Source organism: Olea europaea, unplaced genomic scaffold, assembly GCF_002742605.1.
Source record: "Olea europaea var. sylvestris unplaced genomic scaffold, O_europaea_v1 scaffold2470, whole genome shotgun sequence".
Taxonomy (NCBI): Eukaryota; Viridiplantae; Streptophyta; class Magnoliopsida; order Lamiales; family Oleaceae; genus Olea; species Olea europaea.
The window spans coordinates 64,115-79,759 of NW_019242913.1; the positions used below are offsets into that span (position 1 = coordinate 64,115).

Here is a 15,645-nt window from a genome sequence, read left to right on the forward strand (position 1 = left end):
ATGTTTGGAAAGAAGATGGCTTGTTAATAGAAAATGATCATAAAACTCTACCTGAATAAGACCTTCATCCTTAATGTCTGGTGGAAATCACATGTTAAACCATATGTATATCGACCGGATATTTGGAAATCTGGCAACAACTAGTTCTAAAATGTAGTTTTATTTCTTTTATCACTTGACGTCTCATGTTGGGGAACGTTTTTTTGAAGAGTAGTGCTATAGGTATATAAACATATATATAGGGGTGTTCATAATGCCATGTGCCACTCTTAACAAATTCCTTTACTGTTCAATTTATAAATATATTGAAATGATCCCTCTAATTGTGAGGATAATAAATAGCAAACACAGGGTAACAAAAGAGAGTATAAGTGAATCCTCTGGCAAATTCGTGACGCAGGATGTGACAATTACTTTTGTTGTGCTCCGAGGTTCCATAATAAACGCGATTGAAAATCTAACAGAAGCTGTAATGGTCAAATAAATTGGGATAGAACAATTTACGAACTTCTAATGTTATATGTACTGAATGCAGATTGCAGGATTGGGGTCTGTGGTCATAATGCCACTGATTGGGAATATGTCAGATGCGTATGGACGGAAAGCTTTGCTCACCATCCCTATGACTCTCTCCATCATCCCATTAGGTACCAATTTCATAATTTCATTTGCAATTTTTTCGTATTATTAGTGTCTTGTACATTGATCTTGTGGTTTAAATCATGACTGAAACTTTACTTGGTTACTAGCCTGGAACTTGTACATGAAACTCCAAGCAGCCTAATTCATATTTTCTTGTTCATGGTTTACATCAATATTTTTACACACACTGTCCACGTATATGCAGCAATACTGGCATGGGAGAGGACAACGAACTTCTTCTACGCATATTATGTGTTGAAGACTATAACAGCCATGGTTTGCGAAGGCGGTGTTCTATGCATTTCTCTTGGTTATTTGGTAATTCTAAACTTTTCTCTATTTCTTCATGCATATGGTTCTCCACATGCTTTTCTTCCCTTATCCTGTTTATCTATGCTACCCTTGCGTTGCCTTCTGCCAAAGAAAATTTACGAATTTAAGAGAAGAGGAAACTTTTAGGAGTCACATGCTATTTGGTAGTGGTAAATTGGGGCCTTGGAATCGAAATTCTAGGCTGGGATCCTACTGATTATCTTAAACTCAAGCAAGCTTCTTTTTTCCCTTTTGTAGGTCTTCGGTTATCCTTTGAATATGATGCTTCAGTTTATTTCATTCTTTCGTTTTGCTATAATTCCTTACTCTTACATTAATGTGGTTTTTTAGTTTTGCATCATGTTTCTTGATTTATCTACTTATTTTACATTAATCAAAATTATAAAAATCTAGAATACGGTAATGATATTACACTACCTGCCATTTGCTTACAGAATTCCTACATATCATATGAAAAATCTAGTAATTAGAATCATTAAATACGAGCTAAGATGACTGCTATTTGAGAGTGCAATGTTAACAATAAACTCATATTGAATTATAACTGGGAAATATTTGTGTTTCCAGGCAGACAGTGTGACAGAGGGAAAGCGTGTCTCTGCATTTGGAGTCCTGGCAGGTGTAGTTTCGGGTGCATCTCTTTGTAGTACCTTCGCTGCTCGCTTACTGTCCACGGCCCAGATATTTCAGGTCTTTCTTGAATTAAATTTCCTTCATTTTACTTGGCTGTAAATGACTACTGCGTTTTTCTAAACCCGAGCTTAGTATGTTTTTGATGCTAATAAGCGTGTAATTCAATTCATTCAGGTTGCAGCAGCCGTATCCATTGCTGCTGCTGTGTACATGAGAATCTTTCTTAAGGATCTCACTCCCCAGACTAATGTTTTGGAGGAGCCAATCTTGAAGCCAGAAACTGATAGAGATCAAGTTGGTTGTGAATCATTAAGGGAGATAGATTTCTTTAAGCAAATTCCATCACCAAAGGATATCATTCACTTGCTTAAGAGCAGGTAGGATAACATCTCCTCGAACTTTTCTTTTGTATTAACATTTCAAAACCTCAAGAAATTCCATTATGCATGTCACTTTCTTGACTATGAAGGACACAGAGCTCTTTATTCATCTCCACTGTCAACTGTTCATTTTCTACTAGAAGTAGTAATATTGTTTTTATCCTTTTGTGTTCATTGGAATGTAGCTTTTCTGAGTAATTTTATTATTTTGTTGGATGTGCTAAAAGAATAGTCAATCATCTTGCAATCCTCTTACTGCAGCACTACGTTTTCGGTAGCAGCATTTGTTGCTTTCTTCAATAGCCTTGCTGAGGCTGGAGTTCAAGCCTTCTTAATGGTACTCTCTTTCATTATTGTGGTTATTGTTCAAATGCATCATTGGGCATGTATAGTAACATTACAGATATTGATTGTACGTGTTGTTATGTAATTGTTGTTGATATAGTGACAACATTGTGGATATAATATTTTTCTTCTTCTTTTTATTACTTAGCATATGATAATTCTCAATACAAATGAAATATTATTTTCACAGTATTGGTACTTTTTCCCCTGCAGTATTACTTAAAGGCGCGCTTCCAGTTCAGAAAAAACCAATTTGCTGATATATGGCTCATTACCTACATTGGAGCGACCGTATCAAATGTATTCTCAAATGAGTCATTTTTGCTAATTATTATATGAAGTTATTTCCTCTTTTCGTTTATTTTGGTGGCTTCACATATAGACCTACTAAAATTTAAGAATTTGTGCAGATGATCTTCATGCCTATATTGGGACCTCTTATAGGAGAGGAGATACTGCTTTCTGTAGGACTCTTTGCTGGATTCCTGAATGTATACTTCCATCTTTTTTAACACACTTTTTTCTTTTTCTCCAAACATGGGGGGTTGGGGCACAGATTTGATCATTTGTTGTCTGGTTTTTTGCAGATGCTACTTTACAGCTTAGCATGGTCTTCTTGGGTAACTCCTCTGCTATAGTGCAAGTTTTGCTACAAATTTGTTTCTTTTTGTTAACCGACACTCGTGTAATATTGAAATGCATCGTTTTTGTCCCATCTGCAGGTACCCTATGTTTCTGCTTGGTTGAGTGTTTTCCTTTTCCTTGCAAGCCCAAGTGTGAGTTCCGTACACTATAATATGAGCATGCTCTACTCATCTATTTCGCTGACAAATGTATTTTACACTTACAGATAAGATGCATTGTTTCAAAACAAGTTGGACCCTGTGAACAAGTAAGTTTTCGCGGATACAAGTGACCCATAGTTTTTCTCCAAACTGCTGATCCACTTTTTCCATTTAATAGGGGATTGCTCAGGGTTGCCTTTTGGGAATAGCATCATTTGCCAATGTCATCTCTCCATTAATATATAGCCCTCTTTCAGGTGATTTAAAAATTTTCGTTGTTTGTGATGAAATAATTAATCTACTTGTACGATCATAGTTGACAATGTTTGATGTGGTAAAATATGGACAATTTATTTAAAATACCGTTCTTTAAATTTTTTGAAATAGATTAATATGATGATGATTGTTTGACAAACACTGTCAATCATCATCGTACATATCGTATGATTGGTGTTGAAAACTCTCAAATCTCAACTGCTGGCTTACACCTTAACACTGCGCCTTTTTCCAGCTTTGTTCTTGTCTGAGAGAGCTCCATTCAATTTCCCCGGTTTCAGTATTTTGTGCATTGGACTTGCTTGGGTAAGGACATTCACTTTATAGGCTAATAGTCTTTTAATTGGCAGCTGTTCAAGCTTTTATTACATTTTTATTGAACAAACGTAATCACTTGTTTTTATGTGCAGTTTATAGGATTCATTCTGAGTATAGTGATAAAGATTATTCCCTTAATGCCAAAAGACAGAGAAGTGAACAGAGGCCTAAATCGGAATACTTGCTCTGCCCCTACTTTGGCATAAAGTTTCATTTATGCGGTGCATTTGTGAGGATAAAAAATTGGAAGTGTATATAATGGTTTGATTTCAATGTATACATTGTCGTATATAAATGCGATATGAATTTATCTAAAATTGATTTGTAAAAGAATCAATAGAATTGATGATAAGAACACTTTTACAAGGAATAATCCTTTTGTTACTGTTAATTTGAGTGTAAAACTTTCGCATCATTATTCTGTATTTAATATTTCCCATATGGGAAACAACTAGAGATTATCTCATTATTTGACATCGCAGTATTCAGTCAGCTAGGTATTGCAATCTAAAGCCACACCACAACATGCCCAAATATACAGGTGAGACTAGCACGCGAAAATAAGAGGATAAATAGAAGAAAAAGAAGGCAAGATATTTGAAAAATAAATCAATAGATATGCTAACAAAAAGAGAACAAATAAGTATTGAAAAACAGAAAGCACACCCTATTATAGTTTAACCTAATCAATGTACTGCTATATACGATTTCTGAACTTGTTTGAGACCTAAATGGTTGTTCCAGCATCATTCAAATAGAAATGTCTCTATTAGTGGAGGTATCTCCACCATCTTCTGACGAACCATCATACTTAGTATTATGAGAGAAGCAGCTGTAGCCGATCCTATCACACATCTGAATTCTCCGCATTGCCTCTGCACTTGTCCTCCGTCTCATTTGCAGGGAAAACAAGTTCAACAGCAGGTCCCGAGGAGAAACTGAGTGGTACATCCAAGCTTTTGCTTTGGGTCTTTGCTGGAAATAGAAAGAGCAAAATTATCGGCAACACAATTAACAAGATCACCTTCATTGTTGTCAATTTCACCATCAATAAAATCCATCATTGTCGGTCATCTAAGTCACCATCAACACCCCCAAAATCACTATAATCATCAATCATCTGCACTGTCGTTACCATAATCCATCTCCTCACTTTCACTAGAATCTTCTTCCTCATCATCGTAGAAATCTTCTGAACCATCAATTTCATTATCATGTTCATCAGTATCTTGAAGGAAAATAAAATCTTCACCATCGTCTTCTTCCCTATCTTCCTCTTCTTCCTGCTCATCAGTCTCAACCTCATTATCATCTTCATCTTCATCTTCGTCATCAGTATCATAATCATCATCGTCACCATCATCATCACTTTCATTGTCGTCATAGACACCGAAGGGAGGAAGGAAACCAAATAGACGAGGGGTGAAGTTCAGGACTCTATCCTATAAAGAATACAGAGACGTAAGAACTTCCTCTTCTGCCATGAAGTTTCTAAACAGAGATGTCATCTAAAACAACATTTTAAAATGCAAGTTTAAAATTAACAATTTATTAGCAAGTTTCACTAATCTGTAATTCTTTGATCATAGTGTAATTCCACAGAGAATGACGCTATTACATAGTAAGAAAACCAGATATAAGACCCCGGCTCATGTCGAGATATGTAGTGAATCTTTCAAATGATGGCAGCACCCAGAGCTCTATTTGAACGCTAAAGTTGATTTTGATCTGTGAGCAGCCCTAATGAAAATGATTTCTCAACTTCTCAAGGTAAACTAAATTTGTAGTATCAGATTTATTGAGAAGGCAACCCGAATGATATGACCCTGTGTATATTCCAATTGATTGCAGAGACGCATTTTCTGAATACTGCACTAATTTATACTATGACAATTAACTAATTTGTACTTCTCTTAATTTATATTTTACCATGACAAAATTTCATCATTCACTACATTAGATTCCAATACTGATACAAAATTAAATTAAGAGAAGTATATTCAATTGAGACTTTTAAGCTTTTTGGGGATTTAAAAAGTTTAGGGGTATTTAATTAAGACTTTCTAGAAGTAGTGATGTACTCAATTGAGACTTTTATATACTTTTAAGAAGTCTCTAAAAGTCACGATGTATTTACTTGAGACTTTTATATACTTTTAAAAAATCTCTAAACGTTACGGTACATTCAATTAAAACTTTTTAGAAATCTCTACAAAGCTTGGGGTATTTAAATTTTAGTGACTTTTATAGACTTTTATAAAAGTCACTGGATTACTAACTTTTAAGTATAAAGTACTAATATAAAATCTTAAAATTTGTCTCTTATTAATCATAAGATTTTGAGAGAGAAGGTTTTTTTTTTTTTTTTTTATACGAACAGGTATGATAAAAATTTATTTTTTTCTATTGATTATATTTATTTTCATTTATTTCTCTCTCTCTCTCTCTCTTATTGTTTATCTCTATTTTCCATAAAAAAATTAAATTGGATTTTTTTAACTTTTTTCTTTTTTCATTCATTTTTTTTTGTGAAAAATATCTATTTTATATTAAAATATAAATTTTTCATATCAAATTTAAATATATTAATTTTTATTTATTTTTAAAAGTATATTATATTAAAAATACCAAATATTAAATTTATTGTCTATCATATATATGTATAACTTTGATTATTATTTATTTAATTAACGTCTTAAATTTTATTCTTCTATAATTTTTTTTTATTATATGGGAAGAAGAAGGGGAAGGAAAAGAATTGTGGGAACCAACACCTCGTATGTGAGAATTTCACACTATTGCACTAGAACCACGTGAATTCTATTTCAAACGAAAGTCTTTAAAAGTCTTTTCAATTCTACAAAAGTTTATAAAAATTTAAAATGAAAGTCAATAGAAGTCTATGAATAACTTCCACTAATTTCATACAAATTTATAAATGATTCATGAAGTCTACAGAAGTCGTCATTTAGAAAAAGTCCATTAAAACCTTCAAAAATCCCAATTGAATACACCCCCCTAAAAATTATGAGAAAGGTGGGCTTGCTTTTGAAATCATCACATACCTTTTGAATGTCTGTTGGCAAAGTAGCTCTATCAATAGCTTTAGGAATCCATATTTTTATGTCACTCTCTATCCCACTGCTGGCAAGCACCATAGTATGAGGATGAGACTCAATGCAATTAACTACATGTTTATCTGCTTCCATAACACGAATGAGTTCCCCACCCTTCTTCCAAATGAAAATTCGACCACAATCTGATCCACTCACAACATACTCGGAGTTTGGCCCAAAGAAGCTCACGCCTTTCACAGTTTCACAGTTTCTATGCCCTTTGTAGGCCTTGGAAGATGCTTTTCTATTGGCATCCATGTCTGATGAAGATGCAACTGAATGATTAACAGGGCTCGTATCCCCAGCATCATTGCCATGGAAAACTTGAGAGGTAGAAAGTGGATCAGGTCCCAGTCCCATATCCCTAGAGAAAAGATAGATGAACTCATCACTGTAAGACACAAGAAGCTCACTCTGTTCAGAAAATGCCACCCCTGTTATTCCCACATCTTCATCATCAACTAAATGAGGGGGACTAAAGAAATCAACAGGTTGACCAAAATCAGTTGATCCCTCTACTTTACATTTACGGATGTCAAATAACCGAGCAAACTGATCTGATCCACCAACAGTTAAGATATTAGGATTTCTTGGATCTATTGCAATTGCATTTAGATGGATGATGGACATAAATCTCTGGCTCTCGATAGGTTGACAAGTAAAAAGTTCAGCAGCAGCTCCAGTTCTCAGATCAACCTGTCGAATTTACAATGGTTTCACACTATTAGACTTGTAAACTTCAAAAAGCCAATTGCAAGATATGAAAAAGGTATCCATATAAGTATCATTTGTCATGTGAAATGTGACGTGCTGGTCATGTATTACAATCATGTAATGAAAATTTTCCAGTAGCCTTTATTCCTTTCAAAAAGAAAAAGTAACAAGAAAAGGAACAAGGTGGGAGGAACTTCCCACTTCTGCAGCCTGTACGTTGCATGCTTAACTGGTGGACCTTTACACCTAGACTAAACACTTCACAATAAACGAATTTTCACAGGGGTTTCAGAAAATAAAAGGGCATAAAAGTCCAATGATCAACAAGATTCTTGTAATGAAAGAAGCAACAACAAAAAGCGACAATTAGATAAGAATAAATCAAATTACATGCTGAACCATTCCATCTTCACCACAGGTGTAAAAAAGATGAGGGCTTCCAGGCTCAATGGACAACTTATGAGCTGCTCCTTGATGTCTTCCAAGCAATTTAGTCTTCACTTCTCCTCGTTCAAGAATCTGAGCATGCCTTACCTATATTTAAGAACTCTCCACGTAAGAACATAAGCTTTCAAAACTTCATAGTTCAAGGCACAGAATTACATACATGTATAAATACTCCAACTTCTCTTCTCAAATATTTTCCATTAGTGACTGATATCACCTATTCAACTACAAAACTTTCAGATCAATTCCAATTGTTATTAAGATGCACAGTGCCACTACTTTGATGATAGAAGTAAACATTCCCCGGGCTGACCTCATCTGTCCATAGACAGAAAATAGGTCAATCAGATTACCTGCCCATCAGCAGCACAGGTAACAATGCTTCGATCCTCAGTGTAAGGCATGATCTTTGCTTGGAAAACATTATTATGGTGACCTGAATGAAAAGAGAGATTAACACGACCAATTTCCCAATCCCAGAGCATGATCCTCCTATCGTCAGAGCCAGACACAAGAACATCTCCATCAGCATTGAAGCTAACTGTGTTCACGCAGCCTCGGTGCTTCTCAAGCTTCAGGAGGATATCAAGACGAAGCACAAGATCCTGGTGTCAAAATATATAGCAGAGAAATGTGAGTATATAAGAATTCGAATCTGCAAAAGAACTAATTTCCCTATAGCTCGCAATTGAAGATGCTATGAGAAATACTCCGGTGTCCCAAACTGAGAACCATGCTATGACTTGCCATAGTCATTTAGGTTGGAGCCGAAAATCAAATGTGTTGAATCAATTTCTGGTTTTGTACCTTGATTTGTGACATAAAGTAACATGTAGAACCAAGTCTCAACTTTAAAATGTACAAACTGAAAAGGGGATTGTTATTAAAATAAGTGGAAGAAAGGATATTTGAAGAAAAGTTTATTTAATTTTGATACATTTCATCCGAAAAGGAGAAGAGGTAATCAATTCGGGATGAAGAGATTATATGGTAATAATCTCGCACCAAATAATTCAAAAATACATCATGTCATTTCCAAAGGAGTACCCAACAAAGTAAACTTTGTAGAGTGCTCACTTTTTAAAATTCCGGGTTAATAGCAATTCTCACTGCCGCACTTCCAATACTAAAATCATGCTGTCAATTAGACGCTTGACCCAACTAATGCACTAAAAATGGAACTAAAAGAGGAACTTCGTGTAAATTAGTTCAAATTGAATACGATAATTTCTAACTCGAATTCTGAGATCCCAATGGAATGCTACCCAAGCAACCTCAAAGTATCAAAAATAAGCTTAAAAACTATCAATTAAATAAATCAAATTAAGAATGGCGTATAGAAGAATGCAGTAATAAGTAAATAGGGAAAAACCACGGAAGCAGCAAAACGGCGGGCGAAGTTTCGGGTGGATAACGCGCCGACTTCACGTTTCCAAACATCAACGACTGCCGCGTCAAGGCTCGTTCCGACCTTCTTTCTCGTCATAATCCCCCAAACCAAAAAAATATAGAGAATTTCAGACTTGTATATATGTATAAATGGAAAAATTCTGTTATCACTAACACTAACGGTGTTTAATATTCATAAATGTGCCAATTAAAAATGTAGACAATTAGGGTTTAATAAATCCACTTTCACCAGAAACCTTCATGTATATTTATGAGTCCTATTACATAATCATCAACTTTTTATATGCAAAATCTATTGGGACCCGCGTGTGTAGTGTTATGACATCATGGTCCATTTACATTCTATAAGGCTCGGCCCAGTTCTTTAACCCACTACTACTCATAAACCGTTTTTAACGAATTTTTTAGTTATTGGACTTCCATTGATGTCAATGCCTTGGGTATTTCTTTAGGAATATGTCATTTATCCATAATGCAATGTTCGTAACGATGTTCATCTCTTTAGTTAGAGGTGTACTCACTTCGAATAAATTATATTTTATTCGAAGTGGATCTTCCTCCATGCGAAGAGGATGAACATCATTATGAACATTGTAGTGTACCTGTAGATCACATATATGAAATTGGAGGAGGAAATTCCCCTTGAGAAATTTTATTGGGTTAAGTGGCGATTGCCTGTATATGGCTCGGCCTAGGCTGGCATCTGTCCAATCCCACCCAATTGACACTTATATAACATTTCGATCTCCGACCATAAAAAATTAGTTTTTATTCAATTTTTTTTGGCTCATTGGTTATTACATTTCTTTCACATAAATCTATCCAACAGTTAAATTTGGAGCCAAGAAATTCAAATTTAACGGAGAGATTCAAGGTGTGATAGTATTTCGAAAGATGAACCGAATATGGACTTTTCCAATAAAATCTTATTATTTCTTATTGGATGATCATAAAAGTTCTTCAAAATTGAAATTTTTTATAAACGAAGGAACAATATCACTCTTTTTGTTTAGTAAAATCCTCACAATAGAGTAAATAAGATGAAAATATTATTGATCAATGTTTGAATACATTTTCTGCCTTAAATCCCACGAAAATGAATGTAATCATTGATCGATAATATTTAAAAACGCTTTATGTTTATCTTCCTACAAGTGTACTCATGGAGATATACACACAGAGAATGCAATGCAAAATCATCAACTTGTAGATAGGAGGAAAGGAAAAATCTCCCTTGTTTCGTCAATTTACAAACTCTCACATATGCTGCAGCCTTCAAAGGCAGAAGGGATTGTGCAAAATAGAACCTCAATGGTTCGGTTCACAGAGTGGATTGTACAGTATTGCACAAGAGAAGAAAACGAAACTAAAATCTTATTATATCCCGGCAAACATACTCTTAACAGCGGCATTCATCAACAATTTCAATTCAATTGCTTGGATTCTGGTGTTGAAGGATGTCTGGTGGAGTTCATAGGAGGCATTGCACGAATGTTGATGTCGAGAGGGTACAAACGATACTCAATGTCTAGTTCTTTGAAAATTTTAACCATTTCGTCAACCAAAAGGGCTCGCCTTTGCCACTTTTCCCCCATATCTTGGTGGTTCATTCTGTGTCTTATCCATACACAGAGTCTCAATTTGTTCAAATCTTCAATATTCATCAACACAACTGACGGTGATGGGTACCAATAATCTTTCTTATTCTCAATATAACTGCAAGATACAACCATCAAACATGGTTAGTCAATGATGATAAAATAAACCGAGTCACTGAGTTATTTTGTTCAATGAAGCAAACACATTCAGAAAGCGGCATTAGCACTCATTAATACTTACTTCACTACTCTCTGCTTCATGATAGCAATTTTCTCTGCTGGTGTAGCAATATGCACATAGAAATCAATGGAATCACCCATATCAGGACTGCGATAGAAGTTACTGATAGGTTTGGTTGCAAGGGTACTGTTTGGATATAATACCTTCAGATTGTCGAATCTCAAAAAAAGGGTAGTTAAGATGTTCATTTCTTCGACAATCATCTGAAATTTGTCAAATTAAGGATATAGATTTGATAATGTCCTAAACATTGTAAATAAGAACCAAATATTACATATAGAGAAAAAGGATAATTAAGAGTCTACCTGAACTCCTTCCACCTCACATCGATCACCCACATCAAAAGGATGCATTACAAATACAAATATGATAGCTTCAAATACTGTCTTGCATGTATTACCGAATATAAATGCCACAACGACTATTTGAGAGCTTAAAAAGAGCAGAAACTTGCTCGTTGCAATTTCTAGTATTACTAGACAAATGATCAAGATGACGATACCAACTATCACATTCACCATTTGGTGAAGTTTTTTGACAGCTGTTTTTGTATCATTAAGTGTCAAGGCAAGAGCTCTTCGTTCTCTGAATGCATTAACCTAAAGAATGGGCATAAACACAATGATACATCACTCTCTTTAGAGCCATGCTTCAAGAAAATGTACAAATGAAAATTTTGAGATAATGAACCAACAACTTAGAACATACCACCCAGTTCTTCAGGCATCCTTTGCTGATTTTTTCACTTTCAGGTGATCCTTCCACAAGGTTCATGGTTTTCAAAGCCTCCTCTTCTCGCAAGAAACGCATTAAGTCCTCAAGGTAGATGAATCTGATAGGGCACGAATTATATTAATATTATCCGAATGTACATGTATCATATTACAATAAATCCAAGAGGACAATCAATTGTACTTGATATGACAACTATATGAGCATCTAATTTTGGATCAAGCAGCAGAGACGAGAAGTGACCACTATGGAAAATTTGGATCGGAGGAACTCAAATTAATAAATCAGCATTTTACTTTAGATTTTACAAACTCTGGCAAAATTAGAGCTCGAATTTACCAAGATGGTGATCTAAAGACTTACTTGGCCCTAGGTTGAGCAACATTCCTGAATATCTTCCTTGCTGAACATTTGGCCTCTCTTTCACTTCCAATCTGGGTAGAAGCCTCTTCGCCTTGTGAGCTATCAATAACCTGCTCGTCCAAGGTAGAAAGAACCCCATTCTTGGCTACATTCATCAACCTTTTCATATTCCAAGCCGACACATTCTTAGGATTTAACTTGTGCAAGCGATCAATAGATATGCCCTGATCATCTTGATTAGTCTTAGGCAACGGTCCAGATATCTTGAAGCTTAGTCCTCCTCCGCCTCCTGCTCCCATTGTATTACCACTCCTAGCATCCTGAATAGCATGTGGTCTGAGTTCAGGGCGTAGAGTCGCCCCTGCATTCTGAAGCCGCCAAATCTCGGCCACAGTCCTCTCTTCTTCCTCCTTTTGATTCTGTCTTTCAATCAAAGGCGGCCCAGACAACTTCTCAATCACAAATTGATTGAACAGTGATTCCTGAATTCTATCAAAAAAAGTGCTGACATGAAATGAAGATGCTAGAACTTTAACCATAAGTGTTTTCCCTAGCCATAACAATGTTCCCACCAACATGCACACCATCAACTTGTTAACATATGTAAGGAACTCATTATTCCCTTCAACTTTCTTATCAAACATATAATGCCAAGCAAGTAAAACCAATCCCAGCCAAATACAATTCTGAACAGCCTTCCTAATTCCATAAACGAAATATAAAATCCGTTTTCGCATAAAAAAATTCCTCTCGATAAAGAAAACGACTATCTTAATAGCCCATCCTGATACCAATCTCCCACAAATTAAAACAAGAACCAATACCTCCCATTTCCACAATCTAAGCCCTCTAAGTTGTTTACTTTTCCACTTAGAAATAGACAGAGTACAAGATAAAGATGTCACAATCAAAATAAGACCAATCCATTGTGCCAAAGTTAGTGCATCACACTTTGCCCTCTTATACTCATCAGGAAAATCTTCATCAAATAATGAATCATCCTCTTCTTCCTCTGCTGGTTTCGAAATCATTCCCGATACCCTTCCCAATAACCCCGAACGAAGTGGATCAGATTTTATCTTCCCTGACCTTCTCTCTGGCACCATGGGCGGGTCCATCAACCTCGACTTAGTCTTCAACCTTCCTAACACACTAGCCCTCCTCTGAATCGGCGTGCACCTCAAAACCTGTCCATCGTCACAAATGCCATTATGAATACTTCCTTCCATCTTGATGTTCGACAGTGGCCTTCGATTATAAAGTTTCTGATTATCATGTCCGTCATCTTCTTCTTCGGAAAAAGATTCATCCTCATCTGTACTATGTTTTTTATCATCGATCACAATATTACTACTAGTACTGTTATTCACGGAAGGGGATTGGAATGAAACCTTCAGCTCCTTGGACATTGAAAAACGAGGAACATTATCAATACTACTAGTTTTACGACGATCATGTCGTAATTCATCCATTTCCAATTCCATATCCAACAATAATTCTCCGCCGGCCGCCCTTTGCTTATTCAAGAATTGGCCGATCAATTTCGAGGGCGGATCTTCAACCACGTCCTTTCCATCTCCATCTCCACGTTGGAAATCGAATGATCCTTTTTGCATGCTGCAGTTTCCCTCGTCTCTCCAAAAATCCAAGCTTGATTCCCGCCTATTTGGGGTGAGGGTAGGGGTGACGCTGGCGTTTCGATCTCCGCCATCGATTTTCACTATGACTTCCCGGCGGTCGGCCAAATCGAGAGACGATCGAGACAGATGGTGGCTGTCTACGGCGGCGGCGGAGGATGAATCCCGTCGATGATCGGAAAGAATAGGCTGTTGCTCGGCGTTCATGTCTTCTTTGGCATTACCTACAGAAATTCTTCGCGTATGCTTACATGAACCATGGGATTTCAATGAATTTTTAAACGAAGAAGAAAAATCCATTTCTAAATAAAGAATTAACAGGATTTGAATTTGATTATTGTGTTTTAAGTGGGAGTTTTTGTCACTTTCACCGGGGGCGGGGAGGAGCACCGGATATAGAAATTTCTACGAGTTTTTGAACAGGTAGCATAATATTGAATTTGGAAGAGAGAATCGGAATGCTGTTACCTAATTACTTTTCTGAACTAGACAAAATAGAAATAAGAACCGTCACCGTCACATGTATATATGTTAACATTCTAATATCGTATTTAGACTTGAAGGTACAATTTTAAATTCTATTTCTTCATTTTTTATTTTTTTAATACTTGTACACGTGCGTGAAAAAAAAAAGGGGAAAAGAGTTAGTATTTCAATTTTATGATCTCTTCTTTAAATTAAAATACAATGTACTTAAATTTGACCTTCATCGTTTTTGGAATTTTCAAACTTGGATTCTAAATGGGTAGCTGGGATCGGGCCTTTTCATTTCCTCGAGGTTTTTTAAGAGTCTAATGGATGGGAAGAGTCATACGTCAGTGTTCTTTAAGCTGCGCATGACATGAAATTTAAGTCCTCTTTTTTACTAGGATATATTGATAAAAATGTGTAAGTACATGTATCATTGTCTTTTTACTATTTGGTTTTAGAGCTAATTTCGCATATGGTCATCAATGTTTGAGCAGAATTTTACATTAATCCTTAAGTTTTTTTTTTTTTTTTGACTTATTTAATCACTAAATTTTAGGGCCTGTTTGGGAGCCATTTTTTCATCCAAAAAATTGATTTTTTGATCGTTATTTCACTATTTCAACAGTTATATTTGACTTCCTCTCTCACAGGTGGACCCCACTTTTCTCCTAACGGTCAAAAAATCAATTCTTAAAATCACTATCAAACAGACTCTTACTCTATATGAAAGAAACAGGTGTTCATGTATGGCTGCTGAACTGGATTAAAAATAGAAATGCATGTAAAATGTTATTATGAAGTTGCTTTTTCCTTAAACAAATGATCACAATGAAAGATAATAACTAAAGTCCACTACAATTTTGTAAATTTTCCTTAATCCATATTTTTCATTTCTAATCTAACATTTGTAAGTCCTAAGTCGAATTGGACATTATTTTCATAAATGGAACGGCTGATGGCATTAGTTAATGTTAGTGGTTGAATGAGTTAAAAACAAAAAACAAAAAAAAAAAAAGTTTAAAACCAATTGAGTTACATTTTTCAACTTTAAAAGAGTCAGAAAAATACTTGAAGGACCAACTTGAAAAAATTCTCGACTAGGAAGACATTTTTTATATCATTTTTCCTTTTGCGTAAACATTGCACAGCCAAAATGCAAATATGTCAACATGCAGCACAGGAAGAAAAGGAAAGCACGATCAAG

The 15,645-nt window shown here is 35.4% G+C and overlaps 3 protein-coding genes across 5 annotated transcripts in view; 1 reads left to right on the forward strand and 2 right to left on the reverse strand.

Annotated features, from left to right (window-relative positions):
- The window catches only part of LOC111382309 (hippocampus abundant transcript-like protein 1), a 5,981-nt gene extending 1,808 nt beyond the window's left edge, over nucleotides 1–4,173 (forward strand). Inside the window, exons 2-14 of the mRNA XM_023006237.1 lie at nucleotides 536–647; nucleotides 848–960; nucleotides 1,543–1,665; nucleotides 1,783–1,985; nucleotides 2,250–2,325; nucleotides 2,547–2,633; nucleotides 2,744–2,824; nucleotides 2,921–2,953; nucleotides 3,056–3,109; nucleotides 3,184–3,225; nucleotides 3,297–3,375; nucleotides 3,630–3,700; nucleotides 3,805–4,173. Of these exons, the coding sequence (XP_022862005.1) occupies nucleotides 536–647; nucleotides 848–960; nucleotides 1,543–1,665; nucleotides 1,783–1,985; nucleotides 2,250–2,325; nucleotides 2,547–2,633; nucleotides 2,744–2,824; nucleotides 2,921–2,953; nucleotides 3,056–3,109; nucleotides 3,184–3,225; nucleotides 3,297–3,375; nucleotides 3,630–3,700; nucleotides 3,805–3,918 (1,188 nt within the window). The 3' untranslated portion in view covers nucleotides 3,919–4,173. The remainder of the gene's footprint in view (nucleotides 1–535; nucleotides 648–847; nucleotides 961–1,542; nucleotides 1,666–1,782; nucleotides 1,986–2,249; nucleotides 2,326–2,546; nucleotides 2,634–2,743; nucleotides 2,825–2,920; nucleotides 2,954–3,055; nucleotides 3,110–3,183; nucleotides 3,226–3,296; nucleotides 3,376–3,629; nucleotides 3,701–3,804) is intronic.
- Nucleotides 4,174–4,306: 133 nt separating this feature from the next.
- LOC111382305 (DDB1- and CUL4-associated factor 8-like) lies at nucleotides 4,307–9,633 on the reverse strand. 3 transcript variants are annotated; one of them, XM_023006226.1, is made up of 6 exons: nucleotides 9,362–9,633; nucleotides 8,343–8,594; nucleotides 8,150–8,206; nucleotides 7,933–8,076; nucleotides 6,778–7,524; nucleotides 4,307–5,154 (listed from the first exon to the last, which is right to left on the reverse strand). In XM_023006226.1, exons 1-6 carry the CDS (start codon nucleotides 9,473–9,475, stop codon nucleotides 4,825–4,827), a joined length of 1,644 nt encoding a protein of 547 aa, XP_022861994.1. In that variant the 5' UTR covers nucleotides 9,476–9,633; the 3' UTR covers nucleotides 4,307–4,824. The 3 variants fall into 3 exon arrangements, with proteins under 3 accessions (XP_022861994.1, XP_022861995.1, XP_022861996.1); XM_023006228.1 differs by having other exon boundaries at nucleotides 4,905–5,149; XM_023006227.1 differs by lacking the exon at nucleotides 8,150–8,206.
- A 950-nt stretch (nucleotides 9,634–10,583) lies between these two features.
- LOC111382315 (mechanosensitive ion channel protein 6-like) lies at nucleotides 10,584–14,428 on the reverse strand. Its single transcript, XM_023006246.1, has 5 exons — nucleotides 12,334–14,428; nucleotides 11,947–12,070; nucleotides 11,544–11,837; nucleotides 11,239–11,441; nucleotides 10,584–11,115 (listed from the first exon to the last, which is right to left on the reverse strand). Exons 1-5 carry the CDS (start codon nucleotides 14,268–14,270, stop codon nucleotides 10,824–10,826), a joined length of 2,850 nt encoding a protein of 949 aa, XP_022862014.1. The 5' UTR covers nucleotides 14,271–14,428; the 3' UTR covers nucleotides 10,584–10,823.
- Between the last annotated feature and the right edge of the window lie 1,217 nt (nucleotides 14,429–15,645).